This window comes from Toxotes jaculatrix, chromosome 11 (assembly GCF_017976425.1).
Source record: "Toxotes jaculatrix isolate fToxJac2 chromosome 11, fToxJac2.pri, whole genome shotgun sequence".
NCBI lineage: Eukaryota > Metazoa > Chordata > Actinopteri > Toxotidae > Toxotes > Toxotes jaculatrix.
The window spans coordinates 15,346,971-15,367,216 of NC_054404.1; the positions used below are offsets into that span (position 1 = coordinate 15,346,971).

Consider the following 20,246-nt stretch of genomic DNA (forward strand, 5'->3'; position numbering starts at 1 on the left):
TTCTTCGGGTGCGGTACGTGTACTCCGTACAGTATGTTCCCAGGGGGGCAGCCCTGTGGGGAGCAGCACTTACCAAGTGAGCAGCCCTAAAATTGTACAGGGTGTAATGGGCTGGGTTTATGTAAGCAGCTATCAATCACTCCCTGACATAAGCCTGCACCCTATTACAGTGCCAGGATTAGGCTCCTCTCAGTGCTGCACTAACTGAGAAACTACTTGTCTAAATAGATTGAATTTCAGGAAATGCCGAAATGTATTGGATTATTATTTAGAAAAAAAAAAAAAAACATTGGTGTTAAAAGCAAGAGCCAGCCCTATCTCAGAAAGCTGAGGCAGTAACAACAGTCAAAGTTAATCATGTTAATATGGAAGAAACATGGGCGCTAAGCATGTCAGAAATTTAACTGTATTTTCTATGCTTTAAAATTTAGGTCTTATCTCTCATCTGACGTCTGACTCCCTAAATCTGATAGTTTACTTTTTATCCTTTGTCTGTAACTCTCTTTCATCTACCTCTTCATCTCTTTCAAGACTGTGAAGTGGGCTTTTTTGTACTATGGAAATTCGAGTTGGCAGTTTGTGACTAAATGCAGTAAATTTATTAACGAGACCATGGGGAACATTAAAAGTCAATTGAAGGAGGCTATTAAAAGCAGGATTTTAATTGGGTTGGTCCCTCCACTAAAGCTTTTTTTTTCCTGTCTCTCCTTTTTTTTCCAAGAGCAATGGTACTAAAAAAGTTCTCAATTAATGTGTTCGATGTGTGGTAGTCCTTGAAAGAAAGTTCCCTATATATCACCTTAATTTTTACTTTATACTCAAGTGCTTGAAATATGGAGAACTGTGTGAAAACCAGCTGTGGTGTGAGGTCTGATGTTGGCAGATGCTCAGATGCTGCCTCTATATCTGCATTTAGTCCTGCTGAGGCGCCGCTGTCTCTGTGACTTGTGCCGAAGGGTTTCAGGAGAGCCACATTTCTCAAAATGACACGTTACAGTTGACATAAGGTTTTTACTACAAATCATCCTCTCACTCATTCACATCTGAAAACCTGCCACAAACTATACTATCTGCTTTTCAGCTTTTGTTGATGAGTGTTTATGTCCTCAAGCAGTCACTAAATTGTGTTAGCGCTGTAGCTTGAATGCATCATCTTATATAATCTGTTGAAATTACATTACAAAGCATACAATTGTCCTAGTTTTGGTAACATGGTGTGACACATTACAAATGGTTTTAATTGCATTTTAGCTTCTGGCTCTTGAGACATGCTCAACCCATTCTGCACTTTAAGGGAACCTGGCTCACCCTGTGTTTGTGTTCGTGTGTGTGTGTGTGTGTGTGTGTGTGTGTGTGTGTGTGTGTGTGTGTGTGTGTGTGTGTGTGTGTGAGAGAGAGTCTGTGCGGGGGGCTTGAAAAAGAGTCAGTTTGTGCATATGGGATATTTAGAGACAGAGAGAGAGAGAGATGGAGATGCAGTGTACTATTGGCCGTGCTGACTGGATAATGACATGCAGAGTGCTGTGCTGCTACAGTAGGCTGAGCCTCCAACCAGATGCTCCTTTCACTGCAGCTCATAAGCACAGAGAGAGAGAGGGAGAGGCTGCACCAACATATGCGCTCATCTTAGCTGGATTAAGCAGCAGGATTCAGGGACTTCGATCATGTACTGTAAAAAAGGAGCTTATTAGTGTAGATACCCATCACATGTGGATCTAAGCGGACTCAGCCTAAGCTGGATTCAGACTCCCTTTGAGACGTTCTCTTTATATTTCCATGTTTATGTTTCTATATATTGATGGCAGTATTCACTGCAAGTGGATGATTCAGTCTCATACAAACTTCTCACATTCAGTGAACGTCCTGATATCCTCTCAGTAAGCTTTGAAGCTACTTCAGGGTTTTTTTAAGTGGTGATGTGGGTGTATCTACAGTGTTTTGAATGGGAGACATAGGGATTTGGTGTATGTGTATTTGAGTGTGATGGAATGGCGGAACAAAAACATAAATAAATAAAAGAAATAAAAGAAAAACAGATTTATTGTACTTTAAAGGACCAGACAGCAGCAATACACAGAGGAGCACTGGAGCTCGAGAGGATACTTTTAAACATTAACTATATAATTTTATTCAGTTTATGTTATGAACACAACAAAAGGCATAGTATGCCTATTTGTGCTGATGTAATCGCTTTATAAAGTTTGTAAGAAGAGCATAAATTCCAGCAGCACTAACACGTTCAAGAGCAACACATATGTTAAATGTGGCTGTCAATCCAGGGCAATCATCCGTTGAGTCATCTGGCATATGGTCAACCCAGCAGGTTTTGCAGTTTACGAAATACACACTTGGAATAACATAATACATTGCACATACACAGAAAGAAAAGGTCCTCACGCAGGGCGTAAGCTGGTGTATGTGTTCCTGTAGGGGGTGACAGATATAAACACGGCAGGACCACAGCAACACCACATCGAGAAAATAAGTTATACTAATGACATCATGTACAGTTTCCTTATGTTTTCATGTTTCACCATGATTCTATGAGGAAAAAATACACCATTCAAAAGCTTTTCTGACTTAAATCACATTAAAATTGGTACCTGTTTTGTTATTGAATAATAGCAAAAAAAAAAAAAAATCTATTACAATAGAATCTGGTGGATGTCACTGCCAACCCTGGTCCCCCTCTGTTCCCACCCTTCTGCTGGGACAAGCATTTCATGTTTAAAATGGGCTCCAGGCCAAACAGCAGTGGCCATATGGTTACTTTCATTAAGCTGGTGGTCCACTATAAAAAGTGCAGTCCAGCTAATGCAGAGTAAATGCTGTCTACAAACTGAGTTTATGAACAGAGTTTGTGTAATTCGATTATAGTTCTTCCATTAAGTCATCAATGGAGTTACCATGTAATTAGTCACCTTTGCCTTTGATCAATAACTGGTCTTCCCAGAATTACTGTAAAGAAAAATAAATATTTAATCTACAAAACAATGTGTCCCTAAAACTATAATTTATAATTTTTACACAGTTGTTATTAAAGTGTCTAGATGTGTTTAGGGACAATACAAAAGTTGTGTGGGGGGGGGGGGGGGGGGGGTGAATATTACACCCTCCTCTGTGATTTTAATATTTTTTGGTCCCTTCCACCGACTGAGAGGAAAATTAGAACAACCTCCCCACAATATCTCAAAGTAATATAACACTACTGAATTGTACAATTTATTTTTCCATTTGTAACTAAAAGCACAAAAAGGAATTTAAGATGAAAACCCTAATATTTTAATAGAATAATAATTTTCATGCAGCGACCAATTTGCAGAATAGAACAAAATCATGTATTGTGTTTACTAAATTTTCCAGCCATCGTTTATTTTTGAACTGAGAGCTGATTCACTGATTTTACTTTTTTACTTTAATTTTCCTAAGGTCATACCGTAGACTGTAAGCAGTAATGTTTATCATCGCTAAAACATTTTCTTCTTTGTGTTCTTCTCTTTTCAGGAGAAAGGAAACATTGCCGTTGTATTTAATGTCGGAACAGATGACATTAATATTGAGGAGACGTCAAAGTTTGTAAATGACGGAAAGTACCATATAGTGAAGTTTACGAGGAGTGGGGGTAATGCCACTCTGCAGGTGGATGACCTGCCAGTCATTGAGCGCTACCCCACAGGTGAGTCACCCACTCTGCCTTTAATTACATCTGCTGCTGCTCAAAGGCGATAAAATGACCAAGAGATTATCAAACCTACTATTAAAGTCTTATCTGTCAGGATGTTTTATGTTGACTTGGCATGTGCTTTAATTGCTTTTTATGTTTCTGTTTCCAGCAGCTGTTAAGAAGAATACCAGTGTTGTTGAGTTTTTTTCTCATCTCCAGTGTTTATCACATTACATTAATCAATGTTGTTAAACAACCTAGGTGAATGTAAATAGGTTGCACTTAAAAAAAATCCCATAGTCTAAAGTATAAGCTGTATAAAAGGGCAACCACCTACGCTGTCTACATCTGCAATATATTCCCCGTAAAATAAGTAATCCACCTACAGCGTATGTTCACAGTAAGTCAAATCAATAGGCTATTTACAGACAAATTACCGCTTTTATTGTGGCAAGTAATTGTCTGCCAGTTCAGTATTTATTTCTCTGCCAATATGGTAGATTGATTGAATTAAGGTGACTAGGCAGACGAACAGTCAAACGAAATGAATACCTGAATTAATCTGTTGCTTACTCGGAGTTAAATACCAGATGATCGGCTGTATCACAGCATGTGGTTTAACCATGACAGTTCACTTTTATATTAATCATTTCCACAGCAAACACCACAGTTAGTCACAGACAAAGAAGAAGCCATATTAATTTTCTTTGCCATTAGTGTCACTACTAATAATTTCATTGGTGTTGCTCTTTTCATAAACACAGTTTACACGGCAGTAGAAGATGAATTCACTAATTACTGGCCTGTGTAATGAGTATTTAGTAATTGAAAATGTATGATATGTAATAGTTTTTACGTTATATGACCAGAATACTTTTACTGGCACTTTCTTGTAAAGTGTAGTGGCACCTGATATCCTACATAAATTAAAATTTGTCTGTGGAAGGGGAGATTCATTATGGGGAAAATGCAAGTTCTATGTCATGATATTTGCTGGGGAAGATATTAAATTGGAAATGGAAAACAACTCAGCAACACTGATATGTTTCTGTAGAATGTCAAGATGTTTGTAGTATGGCGGCTCTCTGGAAGAATTTAAATGCCACTGCTTGTGTTGTTGAAATTGTTAACTTTTTTTTTTTAACTGCTTAAAGGCTTTGACAAAAGCTATAGAGGATTAAAGGAGTGTGAATATGACTTGTTCAAAACAAACACCAGAATTACTGTGGGAACAAGTGTAGCATTTACTCCACAAGATTAAAAGCTGTGAGGCCCCCCAAATCAAAAACATTTGTAATGTTCTGAACATGCATAAAATGACTGGGAAACCGGATAAACAGAAGACAAATTCAACCTGTCTCTCCCCTTTCGTTTAATGTTTGGTGACCTTTTTAGCTATGACCAGTGCATTCATCCAAATGAAAGAGGGTTTTATGACTGGGACTCAATCTTCGCTGTTTGCCTCAGGTGGAAAAGGGGAAGCTAATGGCTTTTGACATGTCGTGGACATGGCAGAATGCACAGCAGGGTTAAATGCCTAGATGCTACCATCTCAATCTTCAAACGACAAACACCCTCAGTCCCCAAAACACCTATGATACATTCAGATGTGCTGCTCATAAGCTGGAAACAGTTTTTTAATCTTTTATTGGACTGCTTAAGACCTAGCAATGTAAAACAGGGCACAACAATGGGAACTGAATTGGTATATGAATATGTTTGAATATGTTTTGGTCAATGTATTTTCAAACCTTGAGGAGTCTATGTTAACATAAGATTAGTTCCGCTTATGATAGGTGTGGAGTTATTAAAGCTGCAGGGAAAAAGTGACCAATCTCATCCCCACCAATCATGTGTCAGTGACAATGCCAAGTCCAGCTACCTTATTAGGCTCATTGCAGACTAATTACATCTAATCACAATCACTGTGCAGTTCCTCCCCTCACCCCCAGCACACAAAGCCATTATTCTCTCAGCTCGCCTGTAGTTTGATTAGTATCCATGTATGCCTCTAACGCACTCATAATAGCAGCCCTCAGCCACTCTTAGGCCACTCACAGATCAACAGTGATTATAATAAGAGTAGACAGCAAAGATAAAAATGATGGCTGGAGAGTGAGAAAGACAGAGAAGAGGAGATTATATGGGAGGGAGCAATCATTCTCAAAGCAAGGAAATAATTGCTTCACCAGGGCCTATATTGCTGCCCTCGTAATCTCATTAAAAAGTCTCGTACTGCATACTTACGGGCCATTAAAAGTCTTTAGCACAACTATTAGAATCTAAAATGCAAAGCGCGCACACAGACACATAACTAGCCTTCTATTTGTTGTAGTTTAGTTCGCTTCTCTTTCTTCTCGCCCGGCTTTCATTCTGCGCCGCACACAAAAGGCTGGCCAGCAAAAAATCAGCCCCTTCTCCCGAGTCTTGGCCATGGAAGTAATACCATCACAATGGTGCTGCCAGGCCCGCAGGGTACAGTGCAGTATCCTATCGGAGCACCCAATGAACACGCACCGCACACAAAGATAATGGAGAGGTCCCTGGCCTTATTCTTTTACCGTTATCAGAGCGTGGTGCACTTACAGAGCTCTCTGTCTCTCACTCCACTCCCCTCAGCTCTCAGTTCCCTCTTTTTCTGTCCTTTTTCCCTCTATCTGTCCAACCCTGCCCCCATGTCCATCTCACCCTCTGTCCTGTTTTTCCACCTTGTGGTGTGGAGTCTGATTTGTGGGATAAAGAGGAGGAGGGTTAGCTTTATCCATCAAAGCTCTATCCTATCTCCTCTGGTTTCCCCTCTGTTCTATCCATGAGCCTATTCAGCCTATTGTGCGAGCAGTCATCACTGAGCATGCTTAAAAAATGGTGCAATGACTGCCACAGCCACAGAGTAGGAAAAAAAAAAGGTTGAGCAGAATAATAAAAATAATAGTGAGATTTGTGTAGGTCCCTCCTTCTTAATTCTCCCGGCTCCATGAACAGAGGATGCATTTGCATATTTGTTCATTTAATGTGGCGAGTGTCCTAGGGCTTGTAATGAGATAAAGCTCCCACCTTATCTGACCACTTTATTAACAAAAAAGAAAACAAGTGAGTGAGGGCAAAGCGGGTCGGCTGGGACGGCTCAGCTGAATCGCTGCTGTCTGGCGGAGGAGATAAGCCAAGCTGTCCCATACCAAACCAAATCAGCACTCGGCAGCAGTCACAGGCTCCGCTCGCAGGCAGGATGAATGGGGCTCTGCTGCTGCACCAAAGCCCAGGGGATAGCATTGTTTAACACTCCGGTGTCCCACAGTGGGGATCAATACATGATCAGACCTTGATTATATCCACACTTAATTAACCTCAATATAAGCATAGACTGAGTATGCCACGGGTTGCACAGCCAAAGAGATAAAGCGCGACTGTCTTTGAAAATGGAGCATGTTCTTGCACAAAAGTAAAGGATTTTGGCACAGTGGCAACGCTGCGTGTGAGGATAAGTGTGTGTGAGAGTGTGTATGTGTATGTGTGTGTGTGCATGTTTACTGTATGTGTGATCGCCTGCCCACCTGACACTCCTCTGTGTTTTTCTATTAGTTTCCTGTCCCTCTTCTTCAGCAAATTGTTGTCATTGTTACAAAATTTTTGAGGGGATATGCCAAGTTATTTTAAATAAAAACACAGATCAGACAAACCATTAAAACCAGTTATCATTTTTAATGTGGCTGAATGGTGTTTGTGTGATGGAATTTACATTAATTAATAACAAATATGTCAGAAAAAAAATGCCATTGTACTGACTGTTGCTCTTCTTGAGTCTAAACTCATGCGTCCTCACTGTCCTCCCAACAGCTGTGGGCTAACTGCTCTCCAGAGCCCAGTTTGATACTGACCCCTCCTCAGATGAGGCGTCACAGTAGCAGGAAATACAGAGAGGTGACATAACTAATACCCCATGACTGTCAAATGGAAGTGACAGCAATTAACAAAGCCCATGAATGCTCCATGACAACAATTAATGAATTATTCACTACTTTAACACATTCAGAATATAAGGAAGTACAGCTGTGTGTGTACTTGCTTGTTTGTTTATTCGTTTGTTCACAGTGCTAAGGCGAATTAGGTGGTGCAGAGCTCCAGGAGCCCTGCGTAAGGGAAATACAGTGTGTGCTCAACACTAAGCAGTATAGAGACGTTACATAAGCCGAAAGCAGCTGGAGGCTGGTGTGTTTTGCATCCACATACCTGAAAGTAGCTTAGAGGATTTCTAACTGCAGCATAAATTAAAAACATTGCTCAGTAATTTTTTAGTTACAACAACAGTGTCCAGTCACAGAACATAAGTTTTTAAGTCTTAGCTACATTCTGTATTTTTTCTTGTCCAAAAATCACATGAAAGGACCAAACCCAACAATGAATTGACCCTCTAACTCATATTGTCTGTGTATCCAAAGCCTGATTTAGCTTATTCCTCTGTGCCGCAGAGCTCCATTGTTATCTAAACACTGTTAAAAACATAGAAATGAGGCACACTGTTGTGCTGGCTCACATGCTATGTTATGATGAAGGTGGACTCTGCATTTTTTCTTCTTTTTTTTTCAAATCAACTACACCCACACCATGCTGCCTTAAATACTAACCAGAGCACAGAATGTGTATTAATCTGCAGCTGAAAATAGGTCCCCAACAAAAACAATATTTGCCCCCGGTGTGTCCATCTTCTGTGGGAAATCATTAAGGCTATATCTAAAAAAAAAAAAAAAGAAAAAAGAAAAAGTATACATTTGTGACCTGTTTTTTAAAGATTTATGAAGTTGTTTTAGGTCTTTTCATGGGATATGTTGAAAAGTACAGAATGCTGCTAGCCTTGTCCTTTAACATAGGTCCTCACTCAATCAGTAGAAGTGCAAGTACACTTGACTGAATAAGTGAGTTTTACATGAAATTTGAAAACTTGCGACCACTTTATGTTGAAAATGACATCCATGCGCAGGTTTAAGAGGTGCTCCATATAAAGTGATATAATAAATATGACAAAGGGGGAACACAGAGTCCACGTCCATTGCAGCTGATTTGATTGCCTACAGGTACAGCATCACTTCTGATGACTAGACGCTGTTTTTGAAGGATGGCTCGTGCTGCATAACATTTGGAGATCCTCATCAAATAACATACATTGTGTCCCTGTGTGGCTTTGTTGTAATACAGAAGGCATCTTTCTACATCAGTTTTGAAGGAGAAGTGTTCCACTGAATTTCCTTCACAAAGCCTTTGTGCTCAAACTTGGCACAATCAACTGCAGCCAAATTCCATGAGCTGTACAGACAAGCTTTAAACCCTTTTCTGAGTAGCTGATCCTCTACAGTAATTCAAGCTGATGCGATTAAAAAATGTCTTTTTATGCGTCTTCTTACCTCTTAAGACCTTTCATCAGACCAAACTGTGCATCTGTTACAAGGTTACCTCCTTTCCTTCATGTCTGTGGGATTCTTTCCACTTGGAAGCTATTCTCTACCGAATCGTTGTTAGCTACCTGATCTTTTATCTGCCAGAACTGAATTAATATAGTTGATGGGACAAACATTGTCAATCTGCCAGAAGAATGGAGCAGACTGAATTCAATCTCAGCAGACAATACCAGGGGAAAAGCACTCAGAGACAGTGCCACTTTGCTGAAAGTCTTCTGTTCTGGAGAGGTTATTGGCCTTGACAAAAGGGTGATGCAGAGTTTGCCCTCATTAATGCCAAAGTGCCCCTCCAATCTTGGAGTGGAGTTTTTCTGTAGCTGCTCTTTCTCACTCCTGAGACTTACTTGGTTTATTCCCTGAATACTGTTCACAAACCCCTTTTCCCCTGAATCCAGCGTCATCAGCAACTCAAGAGTTTTCCTCCTTCATGACTTGTAGCTTTTGTCAAAGCTGTTTTATTAAAGAGTTTACAGTGATTGTACCTACTGTGACATTGCCTTCTGACTAGATGCTCTGAATATATACTGTTTATAACTGTTGTATTGCAATTAGCTTATTTCTTGTCAATTAGGCTATTTATAAATGGGGTGGGCATTTGTAATATGTTAAAGTTAAATTGTTTTATCCTTTAAACCATAAAAGGTTGATTCAACAATAAATTTAAATGATGTTCTGTTTGAAAATGTATATAACTAGTTTAAAAGCCAGTTAAAAAGCTATAGAGGGTAAAGACAAATGGGATGGAAATATTTGGGTAAAGATTTTGTAATGGAAATGTATAAAGTTGTGATTTGGGTTGGTTTATAACATAGTTCTATTAACCTAGATGAAACATTTGCGTGCTAGTTCACTTATTTTCAATTAATATAGGCCTAATTTGTTGGCTAAAATAAAATAAAATGAGTGAAATTTGTTCAAATAATGTTTTAGTAAATATTGTTTTTTTTAAATATACAAAACTTTTTAAATATAAAAACCTTGTGCAGTTGTATAGCTCCAGCATTAAGTATGAACATTTAACCTTTGACCTTACAGATTGTAACCAATGAAATGTCTTTTTAAACTTTAAAGGCAACAATGATAACGAACGCCTGGCGATTGCTAGACAGCGAATCCCATATCGACTTGGTCGAGTAGTTGACGAATGGCTACTCGACAAAGGTAAAATCACTGATTAAAATTTCAAATAAAATAATTTGATCATAACCAAGTTGTAGCACTATTTTGTAAATAATAAACCTAAAAAAATAAATGTTCAGTAAAACTTTAAAAACAAAATGATTTGAACAGTTAAATTTAGTTTGTAGTGTTTCATACTTTTCATAATAATGTATTTATTTTATAGATGTCAGCTTTTTTAATACGTGTTTATTGTCAACTTAAGGTTAAAGGGACTGTAAATACGAATTTAAATCCACTTACTGAAGTAATACCAGCATTGTTAAAATGTATATAAATTACTGTAGCATTTTGCTGTAAACATCTAAATGATAATTTTAAAAGTTTTAGTTTAGTCATTCATTAGTTGCTAAGTGTTATTTGAAACACTTTTGAAACATTACAGTACATATACTGTACAGCACAGCACTTAGTGTCATTTGATCTATTCTGATTAAACTGCTAGCAGTGATAAATAGTGTGCAATATGAATTGGCATCAGAATTTTGAGTCCCTTTAACAGACATTGTAAATATGTATAGGGCATTAGATCAAGGAACTGTAATATAAAACAAACTGAGTGCATGCTTTGTTTTTTATACAGTAGTTCAATAACTAATTCATATTTTTCACTTAAATGTGAAATGAGCCCTATCATTTTTATGTTCATGTTATGTTGTGTTTTTTTGTTTCTGTTTTATGTTTTAAAAGTTCTGTCATTTTTTTTTCGTGTGCCCAACCATGTCCATCCTAAAATGTGTTTTCTTTGGTTGCTTCACGTTGCTTTAAAGATTGTGTTATCTTTTAAAGTGCAGTGAAATCTATTGCATTCCCATAACATTACCACTTCTGATTAATCTTTTTCTCTTGTTATTTTAGATTAGACTGCCATTTTAGCAAAGCTGCATCGTTTTTCTGAATCCTGTGTTTTAATTTTATGTTTTGTCTTTTCATAGGCATCTCATCATTATAACTGCAATAAATTACCAGGGTTTGCCTCTACAACCCGTAATTTATTGGTCTCATTAGCCACTGGGCAAATAATCTGTCTTTCTGTCTTTTTTTTTTTTTCCCCTGTTCAGTAAAAGTGGCTGAGTCCACAGTTCAACATTCTTGTATATATGTAACATTGTTTTCCCACAGGGCGGCAGCTTACAATCTTCAACAGCCAAACCACTATTCAGATTGGGGGCTGGGAGCGAGACCAAAGTCGATCCTTTCAGGGCCAGCTTTCGGGCCTCTACTATAATGGCTTGAAGGTGTTCAACATGGCCGCAGAGGGGGATCCCAACATAAAGATCCAAGGCAGCGTGCGGCTTGTGGGGGAGTCGCCCTCCTCTATCACACCACAGTCGAGCACCACAGCCAATCGCTCTGAGACGTCCACGTCCATCATGGAGATCACCACCACCACGGCGTCCAGCAGGCGAGTTAAGCAGACCACACCACGAGAGCCTCAGCAGGTAAGATCGTCTTTAAATGATTCTGTTGTGAGTGACTTTCGCTCAAGTCATTATTGTCTCTACTTGATCCATTCTGAAATCATTACAATGCACAGCATGAAGTTAAGCACATCCTGGATTAACATAATACATTTCATCATTACGCTCTTAAATGAGGAATATATATATATAAGTACTTTATTGTGTCACGTCTTCCTTCTCCTTGAGTTCTCTGACCTAAAAACTGAAGGAAAATAAGTCCATTGTTCCACCTGTGGGAGCAGCACCACAGACACACTGCTGAGCATTTCTCCCTGCGCAATCAGACGTGGCACTGTGTGTGTGTGTGTGTGTATCTTAGAGTGATAGCCATTGTAGAGGTCCTCCATCATCTTTATCTGTCCTGCATGAGCGGTGCAGCATCTGCAGGAGCATATTACTTCTCAAACGTCACAATGTGTGACTAAACAAGGCAATACAGAATGTGTGTCCTATCAAATGAAATGGTGATCAGACCATTCTTGCACAGTATGTGCCCAGAACAAAAGACATTTCCTGTTAAATCTCTTGCAAAGCAGCAGAAGCCATGGGGTTTAAATCAAAAATAGTTTCTATAAAAATTAATTATTGTGCCATTTAGAAATGTCTTTGTGTCTTAGTCGAAATAACTACTATATTTGTTTCACACATTGTCCATATAAGAACTAAATTCCTAATCCTAGTGTGACTGCTGAGTTCTAGAGGCTTTCACAAATGTAGAAGTTAAGTTTTCTCCTTTACATTTTCTGGAATTTCAAAACAAAACAGTGACTTTATGTACTGGCTTGTTGCTGTGGGAATTAGCTGACAGAACTTCATTACAATGTAGGAATACCTGTGCACTGAACAGAAAATATTATTGACTCATTTAGGTCACAAAGAAAAATAGTTTCAGTTTTCAGTTTTTTTAATCACAATAAAGAGAATAGTCAGAATGTAGGGGTTGGTACAAAACCAAAAAAGAGGCTTCATGGCCCGCAGGAAACTTTCAGCTTGTGCAGACAATCAAAAAGTGACCTCACTGATAACTGAGAAATATACTGTAATTGTTATGGAGCCAAAACTGCTCAGTGGGAGCGTTCAAATTTGATTAGCCGCTGAGCATTTTACATTATATGAAATTCTCAAGTAAACCTTGATAAGAAAGGGAGCAAGATGTTAGTGAAAAAAAAAACAAACAGTGAAGAAACTGAGAGTTATACATGCAGGGACGACACACAAGTTAAAATATGTGTCAGAATTTCAAATATTCTGTGAGTCAGTTGCAATGAAAGCCTACACAGTAGCTTAAATTAAGCATAGTCGTAGACTAAAATGACCCTTTAATCGGGGCTTAATCAGCTTTCACAAATATAGTTTAAAATCATTTAGGATTTAACTCATTTTGGATTAATCGGATTGGGTAAAGGAAGATTATAGCATCTCCATGAGGGGGTGAGTTTAACTTCATATTGAAAAATATACACACAATCAAAATTATTTGATTTTAATTCCTTTTTGACAAACTGTATAACTTTTTCTGTCTTTACAGTTTCTCTGAGACAACAGTAAATACACTCACACATCTCAGCGCCTTTTAAGGATTTTGTTGGTGAAATTCTGTGTTGATTAGTTTCATTGTCCAGACGTAACTCAAATGATGTTCACATTAAGACCTACTGTTGCCTTTATCTACAATGAAAGCACTAAAAAGCGTTGATGTTGATGTATCTGTGAAGCCAGGCGTAAGCTTTTAAATGGAGCTTTTTCAAACCTTTTTCTTTTTCCAAGAAAAACAAAGTGTCAGGTTTTTCATTCAGTTCAGCAGACTGTTCAACCTACAGCTCATATTATGAAATGACAAACTCCCACAGATTTCAACTTAGCAGCAGTAAAGACCCCACATTACTGGCTGTCCCCTAACTCTCCCTCTCTCTCTCTTACTGACCTGAGATCATAACAGTTTGTGTAAGAGTCTGCAGATGCAGACAAATAATACAATCATAAATATTGATCCAGTGGAATGGTTTTCTCTCAGGCTCAGCATGGTTCCTGAACCGTTGCAAGAGCGTGTAATGCAGGCGAAATATCAGACAATAGACTATAATTATATCCCAGCTCCATGCAGTGTTATAAATTGCCACCAAGGAACCAAGAGATTGGCAGAGAGGAACAGGCTTGACAAGATGGATGCCCGACTTTTCCAGGCCTTTTCATCTGGAGAGAAACAAAGGGATATAAATGACCATGACAATTTCAAAATGCAGCGTATTACAGAGATATGCAATATGTGCAGGGCATCTACATCTATTTATTAATTTACTCATTTTGTGCCTCAGATCTGATCTGATATTTGGATATCTGACATTATGGCTTTATGCTAATCAGATTCTGCCTGAATTGTTTCATCAATAAGCGTTTACCTTGTAGCAATCATGTGTACAGCTCTTGTTTTTGTATATAAGCAGTGTAAAGTTCAATCTGAAGGGTTTTTGGGGAATCCAAGGTTTTGAGATTTGTCTTAAAAATGTACAGTAAGGTTTCAAGTGGGCTGATACTGTTTTGGCAAAATAAACTTCAGACAGGTGTTGTACTGTCACGTTATGTTGCAAACTCACCTTTAAAGTGGCGTATAAAGGCTCAGAAGGAGGAGAATAGTCAAGGCTAACTGTTATAGGTTTAGGTGTTATCTAATGCATTCATACAGAAAAAAAAGGTCGTTGGCTTAAAAAGTTGCTCTGCGATGTAGGCGGAGAGATGAATGAGGCAAGCAAAAACGTGTGCACTGGGAGATGTCAGTGCGTTCAGTTAGATTCAACGTGACGACCTTCCCATGGAGAGCTCCTGCGGTACAACATTACTGTCTCAGGACACTACACTTAGAAAGACATTATGTCTGGACCCTGTAAAAAGAGATGGCGCATTCACTGTCCTCTCCCCTGAATAGTCAGCATTTTAATCATTGTCCAGCTGTTCCATCTCCCCTCTGATGGCAAATGCAGTACAGTGAATGGTTTTATATCCTGAGAGCCTTACATTACTGGGACATGTACATTTTTAGTATGGCTGGCCCCAGTGGAAATGGAATGGCTAACACTGGCAGCAGCAGTATCAGGCTCAAGCCACTGAAGCCTTGTGAAAGTGCTGCTCTGGAAAATGTGTATCAGGTTTACAAAGAGGGCAGTTGAGTGAGGAAAAAAAAAAGATCTGAGACCTCGTCTAACAATAACAGGTGATGACCAAGGCACTTTGGTGTTAACACATATAAATATTGAAGTCCAGTTAAAGTCACTTGTTGAAAGTGCCTGTTGCTTTCAATATCACTCCTTATAGTAACAATGAAATGGCAGGAAGAGCATTTCCCAGTGAATAAGACATGGTACACAATAAGAATTTGATTTTAATCCTTTACATTTGACTGGACCACTCAAAAGTGTGAGTGGCAAACACGACATAATGCCAAGCTGTAGAGAACAGCTGACCTCCACCCACTGCCTCATCTGCGTTTTTAGGTCAGGAGGAGGAGGGTGAAGGAGAATTTTTTTTTTTTTTTTTGTAATATTTCTCTGCCAGCTTGTACGACCCAGCTTGTCAAACCAAGACACATTTGACTGGTTACACTCATGTGTACACCACAGAGTTCAGGTTGAGTCATTAAATGTCTTTTTATGTTTTACAGCAAGACAAAAAAGAGGGATTTTAACATAAAAATACTGCAAAATTATTATTTGTTTTGGAATATGTTTGACAGAAACCAAAGTACGACTGAACATTTAACACAAAGACAGAGTCTGTGACAGTTTGTCAGTAAACTGATGTCCACAGGATTGCAGCAGTGAGAGAATACTACATGAAACCGAGCTTGATAGAATACAGTAATCAGTTTGCTTATGAGCACACACAACTCGTGGTCTGTGATAGCTGGGTTGCATGCCTTAAATAAAACACTACTGTACACACGTGTTCAAAATGCCAGCCCAAAAAAATCTTGCAGTGTCACTGGCTCTGTAGATTTAGGGTATGTATTTTTGCAATGGCCCACTTATCTCCTAGAGGGTAAAATAAGTGCTAATCATCATTAGTGTAATGATTTTGAAGGGTCAGAGGGGATTCTGCTTTCTCAGGTGTCCCATCAAAAAGTTCTCTAAATGCTCGTCTGGGGTTATATTGTTATTGAATACTGAGGGCCTCGGCTTATGGGTAACATTACATTAATGTCATTTCTCTCAAACCACTGGGTGTCCACTCATGCTTTATTAACAAGAATATTATCATCTTAGACCACACGGGCCTAATCAGGAAAGAAATTCACCATGGGAAAAAGAAAAGCTGATGAGTCAGAACTGTTATTTTAGTAGTGATTAAAATTTTACATTTGCTTAAGGGATAATTGGATTGGTTCAATTCCAGGGTTTACAACCCACTCATATACAGAGATAGTAAGTAGTAGTGAGACTTAGCCTTGATCATACCTTTATTTTGATCATATCTTAAGGTTCCTGGACTGGGAGATTCTTCACTTGGCTCTTATGTGTCAAATCATCTCTGTAGTGGTTGTGTGTTTGCTGCCCTACGTGGGGGAGGTAGCGTACTGTATGGGTTGGACTGTCATGTTTTAATGAAGTGTCTGCTCCCTGAGGTGGTGCCTGGTCACATCCAATTAAACCATAATGCACTCGTGTTTGCATTCACAAACAGTGCTGCAGCTACTGTATGCATACACCAAGAAGTGCTACTCACTTCTCTTGTATATGATTTGGATTTAGTACCTGAGCTTCATTTATTTATTGTTAGGGAAAATGAGCACTTCCCTCATTGCACCTAAAGTAGTAAACTTTGTTTGCGCTAACTGGAGAAGAATCTGAGATTTAGAGTACAGTATCTCCTGATGTCAATTTGGAGCCCAAACTGCCAAACCACACAGGTCTAATGGCAACACTAGCTGCCAATGGTCAGACACTTTCAGCATTTTTGCTGAGCTAGCTCTCATTAATCTGGTTCAGTCATCAATTTAATTTGTGAGAAAGCTGAATTTTAGAAAAAAGAAAAGAAAAAGTTGTTGAAACTCTGCTGACATTTTACTTTTTCATTTACATTAGGTAATATTTATCAACAATTCCTGCAAATGTGTAAATGTGGGATATGATAGTAATGTTTGTAGTAAATATTGAATACATGGAAGCCAAACCTTTTTTAAGGGCTGGTGGACAAAATGGAAGAAAATGTCAAGCTGCAGAAAGATAGCATTTAATACCACATGATGTTTAATCAAAACCATTCAAGGATAAGAGATAGAGCCCTATGTAGCCGTTACCCTCCCCTTGAAAAAAAAATAAAGAAAAACTCGAAAGCCTGCTATCTAGAAGAGCCATTGAGAGCTCTTGACAGTGATGGATCCTCACCTGCATTGCTCTGTATTATCAACCCTGGCCAGCTCACATACAGTGTATAAATCTCACGAGTGGTCATGGTGTGAGGCTGCCATCCTCCACCAGCGCTGTCTGCAGGAACATCCTCTAAAGATGGTATTGGCTGCAGCATCATGGAGAGATACAAGGACAGAATACTCCAGGAGACAAACATTGTAAAGTAAGGTCTTATGTGGTTTATTCAGAAGTGTTACAGAATGGTGGCCTTGTTTTGGGAATGTGTGAGTAAGTAGGACACAACATTTTGTGTTCAGGTGTTAATGTTCAGTTTACAATCAAGTGAACTGAGTTTTCTTTTTTTCAGTCAGTGTTAATAGCTGTTGTCTACCTTGTAATATTAACTCTCAACATTAAGTATCTTTATAATTAGTGACGAGTTAGTGACTTGACATTTGACATAGCAGACGCCCAAACATGGTTCCCAGGAAATTTGTACACCACAGCTTGGTTTTACTGCTGGTAACATGTATTGCTTATTCCTTCTCTTTTCAAATGAAAAATGAATATAGACATGTACTTTAAGTTGTTGCCTGTTTCTGTTTTGATAAAAAGTTACTAAAATATAAGATTTAAGAGTCTGAAGCCATGCTAGCAACTCTGTGAGGCTGCATGGCAGCGCTTTGAACCAAATGCTAACATTTACAATGCTAACAAGATTGATTGGAATGGGAATGTAGTTTTGTATAAAGTACTGGATAAACTGATCTGATAATGGCACTAGATGAAAAGTCAGGGAATCAAAAAATATTAGACTTTATTTTGAAGGAACCTTGAATATCTGAGAGAAAAAAAATCACAGCAATCCATCGAATAGTTGTCAAGATATTTGACTCAAAATCAAAATTGTCAGTACTTCTGCTCAAGGGACCTTGAATATCGCATATAAGACTATCCTCTCTCAGATGTAATATTAGAAGCACTGACTTGCACAGCATTCAGACCAATATGGTATTTCTTAAACACAACAGTAATATTTGACCTCATCTGACATTTCATGCTTGCCATGTTTCTTCCATAACCTTTTTGCAATGTACAATTTCTGTTTTATGGCTTGTTGCTGTTGGAAATTCAAGAAATGCAGATTATAGCCTTTTCCTAGGGAGTATGAATGGCCACTATGTCATATCATTGCCACCAAATAGCCAATTGGCCCCACTATTTCTGAATTAACCCTAGGTGAGGTGGGTGTAATGGCCGTTCAGGGGAAGTGAGGGACATTCAAAACACATTGTGTGGGCCATTTCATTTGCGCTTACAGCACATGGTTCAGTTTCAGCTGAACTGGCTTGTAGTGGCTCTGTTTATCTTGGTCCCTGAGACGAGGGGCAGAAACCTGGCCTCTTTATAATTCACAGGAATAATCGAAGATTTGACATGCTGCACCGCTACACCTTCAGTGCAGTGTTTGGGTACCTCCTAGCCTCCATCACTGGCTCTTGCAAGCACACTATAATAAACTTAGTGTCACAGTAATCTTGTGGTGAAAAATCTTCTGTAACTTAGTACCCAATAACTGCTCAGTCTGCAGCTTCTCTCCTATTTTAATCATCCATGCACTGTATCTCTTTATTGTGTCTGGTATTACCTTTAGGCATTGTTGTGATTGTCCTGATACTGGTAGGGATTATTGTTTTACAAGCTAAGGCTGCAATAAGTCTGCACAGCCTAGATTTAATACTAATCCTGCATGCATCAATATTCAGACCTGAGACTTATCTTGGGTATTAAGCACTCCTCAGGCAACGGCTCACATGCAGTGCAGGTTCTGTAATTGTGCTACATGATATGATTCTTGGACGTGAGTTTAAGGATGTTTCAGTCATTTAGTTTTAGATGCGTGATATCTGCTTTTACATCTTGACATTGCCCCTCTAATCTTAAGAATAGATTTGACTGTGAACAAGACTCTCTCATAGCCAAATATATCCAAAACCATCATCAAAAGACCAATCCTGCAGCTTTATGTTGTAGTTCATACCTGTTGGTAGTGAATTAAACTCATGTCTGGCTATGAAAAGCTACTTTTTACTGTGTAACAATTTTTGTTTTTCAGATGTGGCATTAAAGCCGGATCAGACTCATCTGGCACCAGTCAGCGCAGTTAATTTTCTGTCCAGGTCGCTACATCTCTATTGTAGTTCATTTCCACTAAAGGAACGTAATAACCCGTTATCTGGAGCCTCCCATAACCTGAACCTGTAAGATGCAGTGTAGTCTAGGTTCTAGGTTGTGCCTCATTTAATCTTCCTATAGTAGAAAGGGCCTAACAGTGTGCTTACATTACTCACCCGCATAAACCGACCCCACTCTTTCACTTGCCTAGCCCACCTCTGCTACTGTACAGGATCAGCCATTTTGTGTTTCTGTATCAGTAAGATGGTCATCAGTTTGCCTGCATTTCAATTTCAATTTTACCAAGTTACTAAGCAACAGACTGCTATCAATAGTACAGTACGTTTTTTTTTTTTCTTTGATTGACAGGCATACACCCAATTAGACAAAAAGCACTTTTTTCTTCAACCAATAGAAAAGAAAAAATCAAGTATTTAACAAGAAAGCATAGTGTATTTGCCAGAACTGTATTCTGAATAGCAGGCAGTAAAAATTAATGTTCCTGCTCGTTTTATTGCAGAATAAAAAGCATAGGTTTACTTTGTTCATTTCATGGCATTTGAAGTTGTACCCATCTGTGTTTGTGCTGCAGTCAAGCATGTGATCACCATTCATATACACACCTCTCTCACTGCTGAATTTCAAGATAGATATTTGATTTGTTTGTTTTGTTTTCTTTGTTTGTTTTTTTTAAGATGGCTTTTATGGCTTGTTGTTTTTGTTGGGAAGTCACAGAGGCAGAGGAAATATACCAGGATGTTGCAGCTAAATGATATGCAATTTGGCCAAAAGTGAAAATACATGACAGTTTAATGAAACACAGAGTATGCCCAGCTCGTTTTCAGCAGATGTAGGGATGATGCACAAGCAGATCCACATCCTATTAGAGTCTTAGAGTGTCATGATAAAGTGAAATCGTGGTTTTATAAAGGTCCACAATATTAGGGACCTCCTAATATCAGTCCATTCGTCA

General features: G+C 38.7%; 1 protein-coding gene across 3 annotated transcripts in view; it reads left to right on the forward strand.

The window, feature by feature from the left end:
- The window catches only part of LOC121189347 (neurexin-1a), a 233,719-nt gene that overhangs the window by 188,675 nt on the left and 24,798 nt on the right, over positions 1–20,246 (forward strand). For all 3 annotated transcript variants that reach the window (XM_041049375.1, XM_041049376.1, XM_041049374.1), the window contains exons 19-21: positions 3,505–3,676; positions 10,186–10,275; positions 11,416–11,735. In XM_041049375.1, the coding sequence (XP_040905309.1) occupies positions 3,505–3,676; positions 10,186–10,275; positions 11,416–11,735 (582 nt within the window). The remainder of the gene's footprint in view (positions 1–3,504; positions 3,677–10,185; positions 10,276–11,415; positions 11,736–20,246) is intronic.